General features: G+C 43.9%; 1 protein-coding gene across 2 annotated transcripts in view; it reads right to left on the bottom strand.

The window, feature by feature from the left end:
- DOK4 (docking protein 4) overlaps positions 1–21235 on the bottom strand; it is a 145238-nt gene that overhangs the window by 23712 nt on the left and 100291 nt on the right. Inside the window, exons 6-8 of one of the 2 annotated variants that reach the window (XM_033943778.1) lie at positions 7664–7853; positions 1513–1572; positions 845–983 (exon numbers count right to left, since the gene is read on the bottom strand). In XM_033943778.1, coding sequence (XP_033799669.1) covers positions 845–983; positions 1513–1572; positions 7664–7853 — 389 coding nt within the window. Of the gene's footprint in view, positions 1–844; positions 987–1512; positions 1573–7663; positions 7854–21235 lie in introns of both variants that reach the window. The other variant, XM_033943777.1, reaches the window with a different exon arrangement.

A 21235-nucleotide genomic window follows, 5' to 3' on the forward strand; every position in this document is an offset into this window, starting at 1 on the left:
TGACGCAACCGGAAACCGGAAGTTGCAGGAGAGGAGAACATTGATCAACTTCAGCAGCTGCGCGTGCACAGCTTTTTGAAAGCGTGCGGCTGGGTGAAAAAGAAAGCTGGCAAACTCTGCATATAAGGTGAGGTGGAGGGAGGGAAATGTAGGGCTGCAGAACGAATTATTTTGTTTTACATGTATTCTTATGGGAAAACAGGGCTGCAGAACGAATTATTTTGTTTTACATGTATTCTTATGGGAAAACACGTTTCACACAACGAACGTTTCACATAACAAACTTGCTCCTGGAACGGATTAAGTTCATTGTGTGAGGCACCACTTGTATTTACAATTACACGTGTAAGTCTAAACTTTTTGGTGACCATCTGGCGCTTTCTCGTGTCCACTTTGCAACCCTTTACATGAAAACAGTCGGAGATCACTGCCCTAGTGTGTGCAGATTACGTTGACTGGAATTTCTGGACTGTTTTGTCTTGTTCATTTTTTAATATGGCTTGCACCAGATTCATATACATTCTTTGCCAGAATTTTCATTGCATAAGTAACCTAGTAAACTATGATTCTGAAGAGCCCCACACTGGTGTGAAGTTGTTGTTTTGTGCTGCTGGGCATTTAACAAGGAATCTTTCAGCTCAAGGTCCATGAACAGCTTTTCTTCCCTCTTTTCAGGAAAGACCCTTTAGAGCACATGTTATTAATGGCTTTGAACCTTCCAAGAGCCCCACGTCTGTCTGACTAGACAATGAAGAATGGGCTTCGTTGGAAACTATAATGCAATGCACTTTTGTTCAGTTTCTGAAATGTGTTTCCATATCTTAACCCAATGTTAGCTTCTCACCTGCACACTCTTCTCCATCTCCAGCAGAAGGCGCTTGTGCTGTTCGGCAATAGCCAGAGTAGCTGAGTGTACCCGCTGGTAAATTTGCTCCCCCTCCTGCGTCTGGAATGTGTAGAGCCCCTCACCCCCTTCACACAGCCTGCTAAGGGATAAGACACCAGAGTTACACAGGAGAATATCTACACACAATCTATCATTATATAATCACCCAGCCTTCTAATGTACAAGAAGGTGGTTTATCAGAGGAACTGCAGTGAATACACACACAGCCCCTCCACTTCATTACAAAGCATGCTGAATGGAAAAGAGGCTAGTGTTATGCAGTGGAAAACAACTGTATATAAACACATAGGTCCTCACGCCCATAACAGACAGCTGAGGGAGAATCAGGAATAAGACCTTCATGAAAATGTAGGTGAAAACCCCTATGAGACCCCAAAAGTATTTTTGAGGGAAGTGCCATCTTCTCACGACCAACCCAAGGACAAGAATCCAGAGGTATACAAAGGAACTGAAAATGCATATACAACCTTTTGGTCCCATCTTACAACCTGCTTAAAGGTAAAATGCAAGTGTTGTATTGGGCCACAACTGTAATTCACAACCCAACTAAACCAAATGAACTATCACACAACTCGCTCGTGGATATGAGAAAGACATTTTCTTACCTACTAATGGTGTTTTGTGACGTTCCACCAGAGTAGACCAGACCACGGATTGTGTTATCCCTGCCAGCAAATGAAAGCAGATCAAATTCAAGTATGCAAACTCAGGCAGAGAGGCTCATCACAAAATATTGTATAGTACTTCCCCATGGATCTCTGTGTGAGCAAGTAAGGCCTTAACTGTGATAGTTTAGGCATCCACAACCTGGGATCACTTGCTACCTGTTCAAATGAACACTCCTACATTGAAGTGGCTTAAAAAAACAGAGCTTTATAAGACATCAGAAGTTGGTGGTTAGTTTACATAAATAAAGTTCTTCCAAAAAGCAGTGCTCTAATAACAGAAATATTCAAATAGGCAATGGCTAAGAATATGACTGAAACATGATTGTTAATGTTGTCTAGGTTCAACATTTCAACCACTGTGCTGATAGCTGAAACATTGGTTCCAGTTATTCAGAAGTGATAAGACCTGGACAACTGTAACAATCATGACGACAGCTACAGAAACCTAAGAGAACATGACTTAAACAGTTGAGGGCTTGAGGCTAATTCTCTTATATTTCTTAAGCCTTTTGGAGGGCTCTCTCCCATAAGCTCAGGGTTTCAAACTCTCAGGTGCTCTGCTCCATTAATGAGGTGGTCCTCATGCCCTGGTCTTTGTGTTGGGTTGGTCATCCCTATGGTCAGGAGAGATATGTTGTTCCTCCAGTTGAACTTGGTGTATAACTAGATAGATCCAACGCATTGCTCCTCTGATGTACTCACAACTCTTTGACCCTAGTGATGAACATAACCTTGCCTGTCCAACCAGTTGTCCACCACCACACCAAGAGTTCTCAAAGATGGTTTCCACTTCTGAAACTGAGTTTCTGATGCTTACAGCTGTGCTGTTGGATTCTCAGCGCATGGTCTAGCAGACTATTCTCAGTAGCTCAGGGATCAGGGATCTCTTAACAGCAATTCACTCCAGCTCTTTCCCTAAGCTGGGACATAATTATTTTATCTTCTTTTTATTCTTTTTCTTTTTATGCAATGAGATCTAATTTCTCAAATTACTAGAGCTATAAAACACATTTGGTTCTCTGGTACATTTTAAAAATTTGGTACATGCAAAATCAATTTAACACACATTTACCTACAGACTAATGCACATACAATTGATTAAGATTATTAACTCCTAATTTTTAATGCATGTCTTAAAGGTACCAAAAGATGCTGGAAAATCAGAAGTCTGAAATGTTCAAAAGTGATAATGTTTTACCTGTGAACACCTTTATCAGGTGTCTTTCATAGTTTTCTCCTCCTGGGTTCCCTAACCTACCTCTCCACAGCTTTGGCCCTTCCCCTTCCTAGGTGATTTCAGCCATAAACCAAAATACTTGTGGTTTGTTGATGTCATTAATAATGACACCCTTTGCATTCCTCCAGCTCAAGCCTTCTTCTCCTGAAACTGAAACAGGTTCTGTGCCAATATGCTGCTCTTGGTGATCTAGGTTTTCCAAACCTGGCCTCCTATTTCACCTTCGTCAACATAATTAAACCCTATGGGGGTCATAATCAAAACATAAAAATCTGGATAAACATAGGATAAATCTGGGGCCTTGCTGATGTTCTAATCACTGGGACATCCAATTGTCAATTTTCAAAGCCATTTTTCTGGACATCTAGCAAGGTGCTTTACCCACTGTGCATCCAGAGTTCCAGGGGATATGTTGGAAGATGTGTTTTGGGTGGACATCGGGCATTCTTAACTTGGACATCTTGTGGCGATAATCAAACCATTCCCAAGACATTCTGGATGGAGCTAGGCCTGCTTTAGAAATGTCTAAGTGCGAAAGAGTTGGCGTTCATGAAATATAAAAAAACCCAAGAAGAGGAGAGCAGAAAGGACTACAGGGTGAAACTGAAAGAAGCCAAGAGAGAGATACGTTTGGCGAAGGCATAGGCGGAAGAACAAATGGCTAAAAATGTAAAAAAGGGAGATAAAAATTTTTTCAGATATATTAGTGAAAGGAGGAAGATAAAAAATGGAATTGCTAGGCTAAAAGATGCTGGGAACAAATATGTGGAGAGTGATGAGGAGAAAGCAAATGTGCTAAACAAATACTTCTGTTCTGTGTTCACAGAAGAAAATCCTGGAGAAGGACCGAGATTGTCCGGCAAAGTTACACGAGAAAATGGAGTAGATTCTGCGCCGTTCACGGAGGAGGGTGTTTATGAGCAACTTGAAAAACTGAAGGTGGACAAAGCGATGGGACCAGACGGGATCCATCCCAGGATACTAAGGGAACTCAGAGAGGTTCTGGCGAGTCCTATTAAAGACTTGTTCAACAAATCTCTGGAGACGGGAGTGATTCCTGGGGATTGGAGGAGAGCGGATGTGGTCCCTATTCATAAAAGTGGTCACAAGGATGAAGCAGGAAACTACAGGCCGGTGAGCCTCACTTCAGTTGTTGGAAAAATAATGGAAGTGTTGCTGAAAGAAAGGATAGTGTATTTCCTTGAATCTAATGGGTTACAGGATCCGAGGCAACATGGCTTTACAAAAGGTAAATCGTGCCAAACGAACCTGATTGAATTTTTTGATTGGGTGACCAGAGAGCTGGATCGAGGACATATGCTAGATGTAATTTATTTGGATTTCAGCAAAGCCTTTGATACAGTTCCTCATAGGAGGCTGTTGAACAAACTTGAAGGGCTGAAGTTAGGACCCAAAGTGGTGAACTGGGTCAGAAACTGGCTGTCGGACAGACGCCAGAGGGTGGTGGTTAATGGAAGTCGCTCGAAGGAAGGAAAGGTGACTAGTGGAGTCCCTCAGGGTTCGGTGCTGGGGCCAATCCTGTTCAATATGTATGTAAGTGACATTGCTGAAGGGTTAGAAGGAAAAGTGTGCCTTTTTGCAGATGATACCAAGATTTGTAACAGAGTAGACACCGAAGAGGGAGTGGAAAATATGAAAAAGGATCTGCAAAAGTTAGAGGAATGGTCTAATGCCTGGCAACTAAAATTCAATGCAAAGAAATGCAGAGTAATGCATTTGGGGATTAATAATAGGAAGGAACCGTATATGCTGGGAGGAGAGAAGCTGATATGCACAGACGGGGAGAGGGACCTTGGGGTGATAGTGTCCGAAGATCTAAAGGCGAAAAAAACAGTGTGACAAGGCAGTGGCTGCTGCCAGAAGGATTCTGGGCTGTATAAAGAGAGGCGTAGTCAGTAGAAGAAATAAGGTGTTGATGCCCCTGTACAGGTCATTGGTGAGGCCCCACTTGGAGTATTGTGTTCAGTTTTGGAGACCGTATCTGGCGAAAGACGTAAGAAGACTTGAGGCGGTCCAGAGGAGGGCGACGAAAATGATAGGAGGCTTGCACCAGAAGACATATGAGGAGAGACTGGAAGCCCTGAATATGTATACCCTAGAGGAAAGGAGAGACAGGGGAGATATGATTCAGACGTTCAAATACTTAAAGGGTATTAACGTAGAACAAAATCTTTTCCAGAGAAAGGAAAATGGTAAAACCAGAGGACATAATTTGAGGTTGAGGGGTGGTAGATTCAGGGGCAATGTTAGGAAATTCTACTTTACGGAGAGGGTGGTGGATGCCTGGAATGCGCTCCCGAGAGAGGTGGTGGAGAGTAAAACTGTGACTGAGTTCAAAGAAGCGTGGGATGAACACAGAAGATTTAGAATCAGAAAATAATATTAAAGATTGAACTAGGCCAGTTACTGGGCAGACTTGTACGGTCTGTGTCTGTGTATGGCCGTTTGGAAGAGGATGGGCAGGGGAGGGCTTCAATGGCTGGGAGGGTGTAGATTTCGGCAGTTGGAACCCAAGCACAGTACTGGGTAAAGCTTTGGATTCTCGCCCAGAAATAGCTAAGAAGAAAAAAAAAAAAAAAATTTTAAATTGAATCAGGTTGGGCAGACTGGATGGACCATTCGGGTCTTTATCTGCCGTCATCTACTATGTTACTATGTTACCAAGGTACCCAAACTGACCAGATGACCATGGGATACAAGAAGGTATGACCTCCCAACACTCCCCCACTGTTCACTAACCCTCTCCCAACCCCCCCAAAATGAAAGAATATACTTGTCCCTAGAACAGCAACACTTGAATGGAAAAGCCTACTACAGCATCACACAGGTGTCTTAAGTAATCTAGTGGATGGGTTAGTGAACCATAGAGAGGAAGACCCAGGCCCATAACCCACTCTAACCACTACATTTATGGTGGAAAGTATAAGGCCATCAAAACCCTACTATACTGCCATACAGGTGCCCCCTGCAGCCATAAGGGTTACTAAGGTGATAGTAGACAGGTGGGTATCATAGGTTTTGGAGGAGTTTTGGAGGACTCACCATAAATTATAACGGGATTATGGTGAGAGGTACTTCTAGCACCCTTGGCATGTCTTTGTGGCCAGTCCATCATAATGATGGCCACTCCTACATCCATATAGTCTAGATTTGGACGTTTCTGTGGTTGAAAATGGAGTATACAGTTAGGTATCCTAAGGGTTGGACATCCTGTCAGGATAGACATCCAATAGGCAATTTTCCCAAAATAAATATTTGTGGACATCTAGCAGTTCGGCTATCAAAAATGGACGTATAGCGAGAAACGCTTTGAAAATGACCCTCCATGCTGATAAGAACTACGCAGAAACCCTGTTCAGATACACAAAACACCCAATCAGGCCCTAGGCCCGTCATTTGAGACCCGTCCATCTGGCCAACTTAAAGTAAGTTGAGGGGGGTGTCAGGGGTTGGGGGTTAGGGGTTGCTGTTCAGGGGGAGATTGGGGGGGTCGTAAAGGGGGGTCCATCTCGGCAGGAGGGGTTGGGCTCATTCCTGCTGGTATTGTTGAGGAGGGGCGTTCAGGGACTTGCGCCTCGGCAGGAGGGATTGGGATCCCTCCTGCCGGTATTGTCATGGTTCGGGGGGTGGATTGCGATCATGGCAGGAGAGATTGTGCATCTCTCCTGCCGCAGTTTGCAACAGTTCGGGGGGGGGAGAGATTACAATCATGGCAGGGGAGATTAGGCATCTCTCCTGTCGCAATTGTTGCAGTGGGGGGGGGGCAGGTTGCCAGGGCTGCTGAGCTGATTACAGCAGCTGCGATCAGCTCAGCGACCCCTATTCAGAACTTATATCTGTTTTGACTTGGTCTAAGTCAAAACGTATAAGTTCCAACTGGGCAACCTTGTTAAAGTTTTGGTTATACTTGCTATACGACTAAGTCTAGGTTGGCCCAACTCCCGCCTACTTCCCGCCCTTTCCCCTCCTCTAAAAACGCCTCTTTTTGCTCTAGGCGTTTAGAGGCAGGGTAAATGCCTAAGCTGGTTTTAGATACGTCTAAAACCAACTTTGATTATCGGTACTTGGACGATCTGTCTTTGTGATCATCCAAGTACCGATTTAGGCCACCTTTTGAACATTTTTTTTTAAACTTTTTATTATGAGCCCCTTGTTATAGGAAATACGAACATTAACACTCTTACAAACAGATCAAGAGAATTTTTTTTATTTATTTAGGTGTTTTAATAATGGTGGTTAAAGACAAGATAAAAAGGAGGATATCTAATAAAAAATTCAAAAAATAATAAAAGAAGAAAATGATAAAATGAAAAAAAGTTAATTGGGTTTGTAATGAGGGTGGCTGGTGGTGTAGCTTATGATTGAAACTATGAGTGAGCTGTGAATCAAGTACAGAATAATATAGCCACTCTAATTCTGAGGCTATTTTTCCACCTTTTGATATAGAATATAGATGAAATAGACTAGTTAAGTATACGGGTGGGTGATATAGTATATTGTTTGTTTCAATGAAATTGATATTTCAAGTTTTAAAGCAAACATATGTGCACTATCTTGTTTTGAAACTGGGTGCAAAACTTGCAGGTATAAAGTACCCATAGAATGCACAGTTTGAAAAATGCCAGTTTCATACATCGCAAGTAAAACACATTTTGTGCCAGTGTTAGGTATTCTTGGACTTTTCTGAGAGCCCAGGAATGAAGAATATTGAGCATGACTCATTGGGTGTCTCTGGACTTTTACCTTATGAGCACAGCAGCAATCTAAAGAGTCCTGATGAATCTAAGAGTGAAAGCTGGGATGGGTAAGGAAATATTTCATTAGTCATACCGGCCAGCTTCAAATGTAAAGCGTGTGGCATCACGGCCGTAGCGACGGAGTGAACACAGGGGCCAGGATACTAGTTTAGTGCATGGATTGTGCATGTCCCAGAGGTAGATATTTTCATGGGTGATCTGCAGCTTGCATTCTCCATATACATCCAAATTTGGGCATGGCATTAGGAAGACATTGAAGCGCTCTGCAAGAAGTTGAAAAAAGATGTTAGGGTAATGTATCAGATGCAAAATATTAAATCTCATTAGAATAAAGCCAAGTTGCCTAGTTCTGAAGACTGGGCATCCCCAGTTACACATCAGTGATGTCATGGCCACTCAACACTAATTGGACATATTCCAGAGCTTCAGGTTTTATTCCTATTACAGGTAGATTACTGTAACTCAGTGTATGCTGGATGCTCTAAAACATTGAAGAAAAGCTTACAGTTACTACAAAATTCTGCTGTTATGTTGACTTACTCTGCTCATAAATTTGATTCTGTCTCTCCATATTTTTTTTTATTTATATTGGTTGCCTATAGAAGTCAGAGTGCAATCTAAAATTTGGATTCTGGTCTTTAGATCGTTTTATAGTTAAGTACTACTTATTTGCTTATCCAAAAATTAATGGGTGTAGATATAAGACCTTCTTAGATAGGACCCTAGCATTTCAAACTGGTAGGCAACAATCTTGGTTAGGTAAATGTATTCAGCAAGCTATGTTATCCTATTGCAGTTTTCGGAAATTAATTAAGACCACTTTGTTCGATAAGTTTATTACTTGGTGAATTTTATTATTGAAATTCTATTTTACAAATATTTGTATTTTTTTACTGTATTATTGTATTTCGCTGATTGTCCAGCTCTTTTTAGTGCAAACCACCTAGAACTTTTGGTTATGGCGGTATAAAATAATAAAGTTATTATTATTATTACATTTCCATATGTTGGCATTTTTCCATCCACTGAAAGGTGGACACCCTTACAATACCAGGAATAAGTTTCTAATCAGCTTTCCTACTCTGTTTATTATTAAGTCCTGTAGAGCATTGATGGCTTAATTACCCTATCAGACCGCCTTGATTTGGAACTCTCTTCCCTTCATGATCAGAATGACTGGTGAACTTTCCACATTCAGGAGATTATTAAAGACTTATTTATTTATAGATATGAATTTACCACATACGAGTATTATTTTGTTACTATGACTGTATTTCTGTATTTTTATTGTAAATCTTGGAGATTTATCCTGATATTCTTGCATTGAACTGTTGGGAGTATGTGTGGGTTATAAATCTTTTTATAATATAATGTAATGTATGGGAAACAATTGAAACTCTTTTGAGCATGTGCAGACGTTTCCATACTGCCATGTCTGAGCCCTTTCAACTGCATTAAAAGTTCCACTCCAAAATGTCTCTCACAAGGTGTCAGCCTGTGTACTCATACTGTGACCCAACAGGATCCATGCTGCAAACCTGCTTTCAGCTCTCACAGTAGCTGTATGAGAATTTCACTGCCACAATGCTGGGAATGCTTCCAGAAAACTCATCTTCAGGCTGCCAGTCAGACTTCTCTGACTGAGCAGATCTTTAAAAAAATCCCACTGAAGAAAGATGCTGCTACTCTGACTCAACAACTACTGGGAAGGATCTAGCTGGCAACCTCTTCTGTATGCCAGATAAGTGGCACATAACTTTGTCATACTTAAAGACAGTCCTTCCAGCTCAGGAGGAGGAATCTTGTTTCTACCAGGACATGGATACCCGATTGTTGCTCTGAATTAAGTTAATTTGTTTGGCCATACCATCTTTGAAACCCATATACGAAAGCATAATTCCCTTCCAGATGTTGATCTGGAATCTTTTCTCCCGTAGAGTTCATGAACTAAGGGTATGGAATTCATTTAGATGAGCTCCCCACTCAGAGTGGACACATCTCCAGTCGGCAGGGCCGCCATCAGAAATTTCTGGGCCCCTTACTGAGCAATCCTATTGGGCCCCCCATGCACCCCTTCCCCCCCCGACCCCCCCTTCTTCCATGGGCCAAATACACACATACTTTTCTCTGTCACCGCACTCTTTGACCAAAAGATTTGTAAGCCTGCAACCACGTCAAGGTAGACTCTTTCAGTAGGGCCCTAACCTAACCTAAACTAAACTAATCTATACCTATCTATCCTAAACTAACATATGTCTAGCGCACACAAACCCCTGCTCTACGTGGGAAAAATAACACCAGCTCAATGCTGGCGTTAGCATCTAGCACGCGTGGCGTACGCTAAAGCCACTATCGTAACTTAGTAAAAGGAGCCCTATTTTTATTAGTTAATTATTATTATTATTTTCTAATGCTCAATATGACTTCCTTTTTTAAGGTTTGACACTTGTGCCAGAATATTTTTACTAAATTTAAGAAGTATTTGCCCTCTTTCAAATGGTATAGAAGTTAAAAAAAGGGACAGGCGTTAATAAAGTCATTAGGTTCAATCTAGCCATTTATTTCTGCATGAATTTAAACAACTAAAAAAAAAGATAAATATAGCTCATCCAGTCATACAAGAAATGGCTCTACAGCAGGGGTGCCCACACTTTTTGGGCTTGCGAGCTACTTTTAAAATGACCAAATCAAAATGATCTACCAACAATAAAATTTTAAAAAACCCACAAAGCACACTGTATGCAGAGAAAATGTTAATTATCATTTATATTCCGCGGGTTTTCAAAGAGGTCAAGTCAGACGATTCTATGCAATGTCACTTCAGGAACAACTATACAAAAATAGACAAATATACCCCCTCCCTTTTTACTAAATCGCAATAGCGGTTTTTAGAGCAGGGAGATGCACTGAATGCCCTGTGCTGCTCTCGATGCTCATAGGCTCCCTGCGCTAAAAACCGCTATTGTAGATATAAATTCTCTAAACAGACACATTTTGATCACTAAACTGAAAATAAAATCATTTTTCCTACCTTTTTGTCTGGTGATTTCATGAGTCTCTGTTTGCACTTCCTTCTTCTGACTATAAATCCAATATTTTTTTCTTTCTCTGCCCCTCCCCTTTTTTTCTATCTCTCTTTCTTTCTCTCTCCCCCTGCCCCCCAAGCCATCGCGCCAATTTCTCCACTTCCCCAATTCTTTCCCTATCCCCTAAGCCACCATGCCGATTTCTCCCTGCTTCCACAAGCCAGGTCAGGAATGTACAAGCGCTGGACTCATAAGACTTCACCTCTGATGTCAATTCTAACGACGGAGAGGAAGTTCCAGGCCAGCCAGGCAGCGATTTACTTCTTGATTGACGTCAGAAGTGAAGTCTTGTGAGTCCGGCGCTTCTACGCGCCTGGCCTGGCTCAGGGAGGCAGGAAGAAAAAGATTGCCAAGGCAACGCGATCGACTCACATTGCCTTTGCGATCTACTGGTCGATCGTGCTCGACCATTTGGGCACCCCTGCTGTTATGGTATCCTGTCCTGACCTGAGGAAAGGGGTTTAGTCCCCAAAAAACTGCCTTATTTCCATTTCCTATTTATAAACTTTAATCAATAGATACAATACTACTTGATTCTACGTAAAGCAACAAAACAATTTTTTCTACCTTTTGTCGTTTTTGCTTTAATCATCTTGTCTTCACTCTTCTTTCTAGCCAGCATCTGTCCGCTCTGTCTTCCATACAGCATCAGCCCCTTCCATCCACTGTCCGCCCTTTCCCCGTTCCATATGGCATCTTCCCTCTTTTTATGCTCCTTCAATAAACTGTCTATCCTGTGCCCCTTCTCTTCTCCTTTGTACATGATTGATTTCAGCTCTGCCACCTCTCCATTTTTCTCTCTCTGTCACCACCCCGCCCCCTATGCTCTGGCATCTCTTTCTTCTCCTTTCTTTCCTTCGCACCCCACAGTCTGGTATCTTCCCCTCCCTGATTCTCTAGCATCTCACTCCTTTCTTTTTCTTCCATCTCTCCCTCCCCCTCCATGCTCTGACATCTCCTCCTTCCTTTCCCCCTTCCTTTTCCCTTGGTCTGGCATACTTTCCTCCTTCCTTCGATGCCCTGGAATCTCTTCCTCCCTCCCTTCCCTCCAATCCCTAGCATCTCATTTCATTCCCTCCCTCATCTTCTTTCTCCCTCCAGGTGGGTGCAGCAAGTCTCTCCCCCTCTGCTCCCTTTCCTCCTTCTGTCACCCATGACCTGGCGTCATGAACTTCTTCAGGCAGCAGCATTCACAATTTGCTGCTGTTGCCAGCTTCGGGCCTTCTTCTCTGGAAACAGAAGTAGGCAGGACCCGGCAGAGAAGAAGGCCTGAAGAAGAAGAAGCTGGCAACAGCAGTGAATTGTAAATGCTGATGCTAGCCGAAGAAGTTCATGATGCCAGTTCGAACACCCGGGGCAGACTGCTACTCTCTCCCCCCCCCACGACCCTCCTATCTCTCCCTCCCTCCCATCACGAGACTCTAAACAGCACTGCTCTACTCTAAGCAGGCTGCTTCAGGGCTTTCTCCTGCCGTGATTCCCTCTGGCACGTCACTGATGAGGGAAGGAGGGAGAGATAGGAGGGTCGGATCAGGTTGGGGGTCGCCCGGGATGATGATGAGGCTGCTGCTGCTGCCAGCGAATCCAGAAAGGGTGAGGCCCCAAAGCACAGCACTGGCAGGCCCCCCTGACTATTTCGGGCCTAGGCCTGTGCCTACTGGGCCTATCCTTTAATCTGGCTCTGCTTCCCCCCCCCCCATATCTCTCTCTTCCACTCCATGGTATGGTATCTCCTTTCCCTCCCTCCCATGATCTTTGCATCTCTTTCCTCCTTTTCCTGATCTTCCTTCTCCCTCCTTCCCTCTCTCTCCCCAATTGGGTGCAGCAGTATTTCTCTTCCCGCTCCCCACACTGAGTACAGCAGTATCATCAGCATTTCTCTTCCCCCCCCCCAATTGGGTACAGCAGAAGCAGCATTTCTCTTCCCCCTCCCCCCTAATTGGGTGCAGCAGCATTACTCCTCCCATTCCCCCCCCCCCCATCTCACACACCCGGCAGATTCGGTACAGACAAAGCAAGTTGCAAGTTTCCCTTGGTCGCTGACCTATCTCCCAAAGGGCAGCGACAGAGGGAAGTTTACAACTTGCTGCTCTTGCTTACTTCAGGCCTTTCTCGTTGTCGGGTCCTGCCTTCACGGAAACAGAAAGTAGGCAGGACCCGGCAGCGAGTAAGGCCCGAAGTAAGCAAGAGCAAGTAAGCTTCCCTCCGTGGCTGGCCTATCTCCCGTATGTTCCGGGGCTCTAATGGTCCATGCCGGCTTCTCTTCTCTACCCCCCTCCCCCCGACGTAACTTCCGGTTTCGGAGGGAAGCCGGGTTCGAGTCACTTGCTGGGGTTTTTTTTTTTTTGTTTAAAGTCCGGCGGGTTTTTCGGCAGCTCTTCAGGCTGCGCATTAAGCAGTGGCGGCAGCAGGATTCGGCAGATGACAGCCGGGCGGGCATCTAAATTTGCTGGGCGTTGCGCCCGGCTGAAAAGCGCTGGGGAATACACTGGGGAGCCCAGGCCCCCTGTCAGCTCCGGGCCCCTGAATGCAGGACTGGTAGTACTGCCCTGATGGCGGCCCTGCAAGTCGGGATTATTGACTGTGATTGAACTTGAATTCTCTGGTATTTTATGAAAAATAGTTGCTACAAAATCAAAAGAAAAAATTATTTTACCCAAAAAAGAGAAAGTCAAATCCAATAACAGGATCATTGGCATGATATATAACTTTAAACTGCCACAAAACCTGATGCTTGATTTTGAGCCCGACAATAAGAAAATACAATGACTTTCTAGTTTCAGGTTTGACTTTACACATAGGAATAACACAAGTACACAGGCTCTGTTTATCAGAAGGATTCAGCTTATATGGAAGCTTTCCTAAAATAAGGGTTATGGCACATACATAAATCCTGAGCGCATTTTTTTTTCTCCATAATTACACTGGCCAACACTCATTTCGGTGCCTCACATATTAGACCTGTTTCTGGGTATATCTGACCAGCTGATTCCAAAAATGGCACCAGTTTTCTCCTATCAGCTCTAGTTTTTGAGATACAAAACATGTGCTTTATACCACTCTTCACTCTGCTCACCCTTTAATAAAACAGGATATTTTAATGTAGTGTTTACATTAATATCTTTTAAGCATGAAGGAAACATATTAAAAATTAAAAGAAAAGTGTACAACGTGAAAATCTCCTTATTTCATACCAAAAGCACAAGTTTATGATACAAACTTTCCAGTCATTCGACACACAAAAAGCTCCTTTTGTAAGACTTCCGAAAGTGGGATCTGCAGGACAATCCCACATAAGATTCCAACAAAAGTCTGCCATCATGTGTGCATCCCATCTTCCTTGGTATTCTGGCTTCCATTGTTTTTATGTCTTGGTGCAATTTTTCACCTTGCTTTTCGCTTAAGTCACCAAAGTTCTCTGGAAAGTGATCTAAGTGACTGTGCAGATAATTGACTTTAACACTCATGTTAAAGCCAAGCCTGTTGTGTGTAGTTGTCTGCCTTCTTGTTGCCAAGAAAATTTTTCACCACATGAACAAATGAAGACCAGGCACATGATTCGATTTCATTCATCAATGTTATGAAATGTGGGTCATTTATAAGGTGTCTGACCTGTGGACCATCGAAAATTCCTGCCTTCAGTTTTTCCATGGTAAGTCCAGGTAACATAATCCAAACCGATTTTTAGGCCTTGTCCAGGGACTTTTTAGTCCCTGCTGAAAGGGGCATATCTGGAGGAGGGATTAGGGCAGTGGGCAGGATGTGAGCTGACCTAGACTTAGTTGTCCTGCAGGAATAATCGAAAGTTTTACAAAACGTCCTGGATGGAACTTATACATAGTGAGTTAGACGATGTAAAAATAAGTATAAGTGCCAAAAAGGTATCCAAAGTGACCAGATAACCACTGCAGAGACAAAGTAAAGAACCCACACACTCCCCCAATGTTCATTGAAACCCCTCACATCCCCACAAAGATCAGAATAAAAACGTACATACCTGTCTCCAGAAAAGGTATGTACGTATTATGTATGTTAATTTTGTACACCGCTTTGATTTAAACATGAGCACCTGCTATAGGAAAGTCTAGTAGAGCTGCACACAGGTCTCTTAAATAGCCTGGGGGGGGGGCTAGTGAACCATAGAGAGGAGGACCCAGACCCATAAGCCACTCTAAACACTACATTTATAGTGGAACATGTGCGCCCACCAAATTCCCCCAAACCCTACAGTACTGCCATCTAAGTGCCACCTGCAGCCATAAGGGCTAATGGGGTTGTAGACAGGTGGGTATAGTGGGTTTTGGGGGGAGGGGGCTCACCATTACCTATAAGGGAGTTCTGGTGAGATGTTTATGTGGCACCCTTTTTGTGAAGTTCACAGCAGTGCCCTTTATGGTGCCCCACTGCTCTGTTGACTTGTTTGGGTGGCTAGTCCATCAAATGATTGGCCCCTCCCATGTCAAAATGGTCTTGTTCTGGGCATTTGGGACTTTGACTTGGACTGGCAGTTTGGATGAACAATAGCCTGAATGTCTAGATAGATGATTAAAAAAAAACAAAACAACAAAAATATATATTTTTCAAGAATGGCTATTTTTCCACTGCTGACTTTGGGTGTCTAGCACCATACGTCCAAATCGGACTTAGACGTTTGTTTTGATTATGTCCCTCTATGTATTCAATGCATGAACCATCTTTATTCAAAGCCTTCAAAGGGGCCATATCTAAGAAACTAGAACTGATGCAGTCTATCCAATGCAAGTTTATGAATGAGCACCCCAAATAACTCTAGGAACAGGTCCAAAAGCCCAAGGCACACCCGAAATAAATTTTTTTGGGTGGCCTATGTTATCTAATGGTCTAACTAACTCCCTTGCGGCTTTATGCTTCTAATGTACCTGAAAAAGTTTTTATTATGAGTTCTTGCCTCTATAGCAAGCTTCTTTTCAAATTCTTTTTTGACCTCCTTATCAATGTTTTGCATCTAATTTGTCAGTACTTATGTTCTTTCCCATTTTTCTCATTCAAATCCTTTTTTCCAATTTTTAAAAGATGTTTCTGTGGCTATAACAGCCTCTTTTACCTCATCTTTTAACCTTACTGATTGTCGTTTGGTTTTCTTTCCACTTTTTTTCTTTTACATTTTTTTCTATTTTTTTTTTACCCACACCCCTACTGCTCAGGTAACAAGGAACAAAACATCCCAGGGCCCTGTGTTCTTATGAGCCCTGGTATTCAGAAAAATCATTTCTTTCCCACTATGCATGCTTTTTGTATTAAAGGACCCCGCTTTTTAGTGCACCTCCCCTTCACCGAGAGTCTACCAAAGATGACCTCCAGTGGAGTAGGACACAAACATGTCTGCAGAATCCTGTTCAGAAAGTGATAGATAGAGCCCCAGAAACCCATTATACTCGGGCAATCCCACAGAGCATGTGCCATCGTGTTTACGGATGAGTTACACTTAGCACAAGTTGCTGAGGGAATTCTCCCTATATGAAATAGCTGAGCTTGAGATAATGGTTTTCTCTATATCGAGTATCATATATTATTGTGGGGATGTGACGTAATGCTTTTTAAAAATGATTATATATAATTTCGATGTCGAGGCTGCCAAAATCATAGAATATGACTTAGAAGGCAATAGTTGAGTCAAAGCCCAATGCAAGCTCGAAATAGATGGTGGTGTTAAGTTTTAAAGAGGCAAAAAAGACTATAATCTTGTCAGCTGCCTGTATTGTACAATTATTTTTAAATAATTCATGGATATAATCAGTGGCGTACCTAGGGTATGTGGCACCCGGGGCCCATCATTTTTTGACACCCCCCCCCCATGTAAAAAAATATTTTTTGTAATGACCATGAAATGGAATAAATGGTCAGAATAGAAACAGGCAGTGAAAATTTTCTTATATTGCAAACATAACATAACATAAATTATGTCTGAATTGTCATGACATCAGAAGTACATATGGAGTAGTTGCAGGTGATGCTTGGGACAGTTCTGATTGTGTTAGTTCGGTTTTATGTGTTTTTTGAATAGAAGGGTTTTTATTTCTTTTTGAAGGTTTTGCAGTATGTGGTCGATGTCAATTGGTTGTAGGGTTGGGGGTCGAGTGTTGCAGCTCGAATGGCTAGGAGGTTGTCGAACAGTTTTTTTCTTTTGATGTTTTTGGTTGGAGGGTGTGTGAATGGTGCGTGAGTTCTCCTATGTCTGTTTGAAGTGGATTGAATTATTTAGCTGAAGAAATTAGTTACCCCCTCATCCCACACACATTAATTCTCTTCCATTTTTGTTCCCATTATAAAAAACACTGATAAGTTCCCAGAAAAAAAACACATTAAAATAAGAAGTGAAAACAAAGGCCCCTACAGATGAGAACATAACATAAGAATAGCCTAACTGGGTCAGACCAATGGTCCATCATGCCCAGTAGCCCATTCTCATGGTAGCCAATCCAGGACACTAATATCTGGTAAAAACCCAAAGAGTAGCAACATTCCATGCTACCGATCCAGGGCAAGCAGACACTTCCCCCATGTCTTAATAACAGATTATGGACTTTTCCTCCAGGAATTTGTCCAAATCTTTCTTAAAACCAGCTACACTATCTGCTTTTACCATAACTTCTGGCCACTTCATTTTTAAGTTTAGATCTTTCCTTTCAAACAGAGACCTTGCTAGATGTCAAATACAGCACAAGGTAACTTCACATGGACTTAGCTGTGCAGGAAATGTGAATCTCCTCATACACCCACCATATAGTGCAAAAATGTGCAAAGGTCTGTTTTTTTTCTTTCGATCACTACATAGCCTAATGCCACACAAGCAGCGCTGTTACAAACATATTCTGTAGGTCAATGCTAAGGATAACAAAGTTTCCTTCCTTGGACCAGAAGGAGATACTGATAAACCACTGGAAGAGATCCCAACACAACACCCAAAGACCCACTCAGTGTGTGAACCAATTGAGTGGAGTGGACTAACTGGGGGGTGGAAATGGGCCCGGAGTTTGCTCAGCAGAATTTCCCAGACCACCTCTTCCTCTCAACACATTGACACGCTGCCACCACCACCACTAGAAACATAGGCCAGCTATGCTATAAACTTTATAAAACACATTATTATATTTTCTTATAAAGCACATATTTTAACTGAACTCTCTGACATCCTCAGCCTTTCCATTCACAAAAATAGAAGGAAGAAAAGTTCCCATTTCCTGCTGTTTCATGTCCCCGGCCTATACAATATTTTTTTTCTGCAGACCCTTCAAAAGTCTGACCAAATCCTCGTTTCACTTGCATTATAAAGTACTGAGGATGCCATCTCTCCCCAATCCCAGTCCTAAAGTCTAAGACAGTAGCGCAAACTAATGCTGCCAGATTCAGGAAAAAAAATTTCGATTCGATTCAGCCTATTGAATTGGTTTTTCAATTCGATTTTCCTGCCCAGTTGGGTGATTTTTTTCAAAACTCCTGGTGGGTTTTATAGCTTTTTCACCCCCTTTGGCTTCTCCTAACCACACTGGCGCTGTGGTGTAAATAAAATAAAGAAACAAAAAGGACTTTTCCTCTCTCTGTTAAATCCTAGCTCACGTTTGCAGTCCAACACCAGCTCTGTCAGGATACACATTTCAAATCTGACATATTATAATCACAAAACAGAAAATAAAATTAATTTTTCTACCTTTTGTTGTCTGGTTATATTTCAAATCTTGTTGGTCCAAGGCTCTGGTTTTCTTCTGATAACTTGCTTGACAGGGTCTCCTTCGTTCTTCTTTCTGCGTGCTAACCATCCATCTGCCAACTCTGTCCTCCCTTTCCATTTCCCTTCCCTTCCCAGGAAGTCTGGTATCTTTCCTTTTTTTCATCTCCCTCCACAGATCCACCTTTTCTTAACTACCCTTTCATCCGGCATCTCTCCCTCCTTCCCCACCACCCCAGAGTCCACCATCTCTTCCTTTCTTTTCCCAATTACCCTCCTATCCAGTATCTCTATCCCTCCTCCACACCATCCCTTGTGTCCAATTTCTCTCCCTTTCAGTTCCTTCCCTCCCTAAATCTCATGGTCCATCATTTCTCTCCCTCTCCTCTATTTTCAGACCCATTATTTCTTCATCCCCCCCCCAAAGTTTGGCATATGCACGTCTCTTTGAACACCCCCTTCCCTCCGTGTACTTCTAAACCAGGGTCCCCCCCAAAGGCCTGTCCCCCCCTTAAAGGTCTGCCTGTCCCCCCTTGAAGGCCTGCACCCCCTTGAAGGCCTGTCCCACCCCCTTGTAGGCCTGTCCCCCCCTTGAAGGCCTGTCCCTCCCCCTTGTAGGCCTGTCCCCCCACCTTGAAGACCTGCCTGCCTGTCCCCCCCTTGAAGGTCTGCCCCCCCCTTGAAGGCCTGCACCCCCCTGAAGGCCTGAACCCCCCTGAAGGCCTGTCCCCCCCTTGAAGGCCTGTCCCACCCCCTTGTAGGCCTGTCCCCCCCCTTGTAGGCCTGCCTGCCTGTCCCCCCCTTGAAGGCCTGTCCCCCCTTGAAGGCCTGCACCCCCCATGAAGGCCTGCACCCCCCCTGAAGGCCTGTCCCACCCCCTTGTAGGCCTGCCCACCCCCTTGTAGATCTGTCCCCCCTTGTAGACCTGTCCCCCCTTGAAGGCCTGCCTGCCCCCCCTTGAAGGCCTGTCCCTTCCCCTTGAAGGTCTGCACACCCCCCCCGAAGGCCTGTCCCCCCCCCCTGAAGGCCTGCCTGCCTGTCAACCCCCTCCCCCTTGAATGCCTGCCTGCCCACCCGCCCCACCCTGAAGGACCGCTCGCCCCCCTGGCCTCCCCTCACCACCTATGAAGCAGCACTACCTATGCTCCCGGCCTTGCCGTTCAGTCCCCACCACCCCCGAAGGACCGCTCGCCCCACTGACCTTCCTGCACCACCTATGAAGTAGCCGCAGCAGGATCGCGACGTCAGCTATCCCTGCGCTGCTTAGGCACTGCTTCCTGCGCCGCGTTCACGCCCCTCCTCTGACGTCAGAGGAGGGGCGGGACCGCGGGGCAGGAAGCAGCGCACAAGCAGCTCAGGGATAGCTGACCTCGCGATCCTGCTGCTTGCTGCTTCACAGGTGGTGCAGGAAGGTCAGTGGGGCGAGCGGTCCTTCGGGGGTGTGGGGGGACTGAACGGCAAGGCCGGGAGCACCCCTTCAGGGCTGGCACCCGGGGCAGACCGCCCCTCCCGCCCCCCCTTGGTACGCCACTGGATATAATGAGTTAGTTGGACATATGCATACCAGCCACTTGTCCAAATGCCATTCCTATTCTACATTTGGTCACTTTTTTTTTAATATACATCTGGTCTGGTATCTCTGAGACTGAATTTACTGGTTCTGCCAGCAAATAATAATTTCTCATTTGTATCAGTTAACTTAGTGCTCTCCATTGGCTCATAAAGCAAAGTACAGGCCTATAATAGACTGATCAGGCTTCAGGTTCAAGACCTGAATTAATTACTAGAAATCAACTCATTTCCTAAGGCATACTGTTAGCTGAATAAAGGCCTACAAAACAGGAAAACTTCCAAATAAAATTCTGAGAGTGCAGGGGTGGGAGGTCTAATATGCCTTGTGAAAACCCCCCAATGTTAGACATACAATGTGGCCAAAAGTGTTTAAAATATTTCCTAGAAAGATCTGGAAGATATCCAATTGATATCAAATGATCGATGATTCATCTTGTCTTTAGAAAATAATATTTTATTTGTATAGCGTACCATAAAACATGTGGAGGGGCATAATCGAAAGGGACGTCTAAGTCCGTTTACGTCCATCTCGCAAGTCGTCCAAAGTTAAAAAGAGCCTAAGACACATTTTCGAAAGAGATGTCCAACTTTTTTTTACTTTCGAAAATTGTCTAATTCTACGTCCTGCCGATCTGATCGTCCAAGCCGCTAAATCATCCATCTTTATACCACATTTCCGTCCCACTTTCCGTCCAAGTCCAAAACGCCTAGAACAAGTCCTGTTGGACGTGGGAGGGGTCTGCAAAGTGATGGACTGAACACCCAGACATGGCACTTAAATAGTGGGGTACCTTACAGGGCACTGCTATGAACTTCACAAAAAGGGTGCCATGGCTTCTCCTCACTACAGCTTCCTTATAGGTGACGGTGAGCACCCCAAACCACCTCCAGAATCCCCTAGACCCATTTATCTACAACCCCAATAGCCCTTATGGCTGCAGAAGCCACTTATATGCCAGTCAAAAAGGGTTTTGGGGGTGTATAGGGCAGTGCACATGTTTAAGTATCAATGCAGTGATTACAGGGGCTTATGGCCATGGGTCCTCTTCTCTATGGGTCCCTAACCCAACCCCAAGATGACTTAAGCTGCCTCTGGGCTGGACGACTAGGCTTTCCTGTGCCAGGCGGCCAGGTGATGATGGTCTGGAGGCTGAAATTTAAAGTTGTGGAATATAATTTTTATGGAGGTGGGGGGGTTGGTGATCACTGGGGTAGTGTGTGGGGGTCTGTGTTATGTGTTTGAAGTGCTTATCTGGTGAGTTTAGGTGGGTTTATGTGATTT

This window comes from Geotrypetes seraphini, chromosome 4, assembly GCF_902459505.1.
Source record: "Geotrypetes seraphini chromosome 4, aGeoSer1.1, whole genome shotgun sequence".
NCBI classification, from domain to species: Eukaryota; Metazoa; Chordata; class Amphibia; order Gymnophiona; family Dermophiidae; genus Geotrypetes; species Geotrypetes seraphini.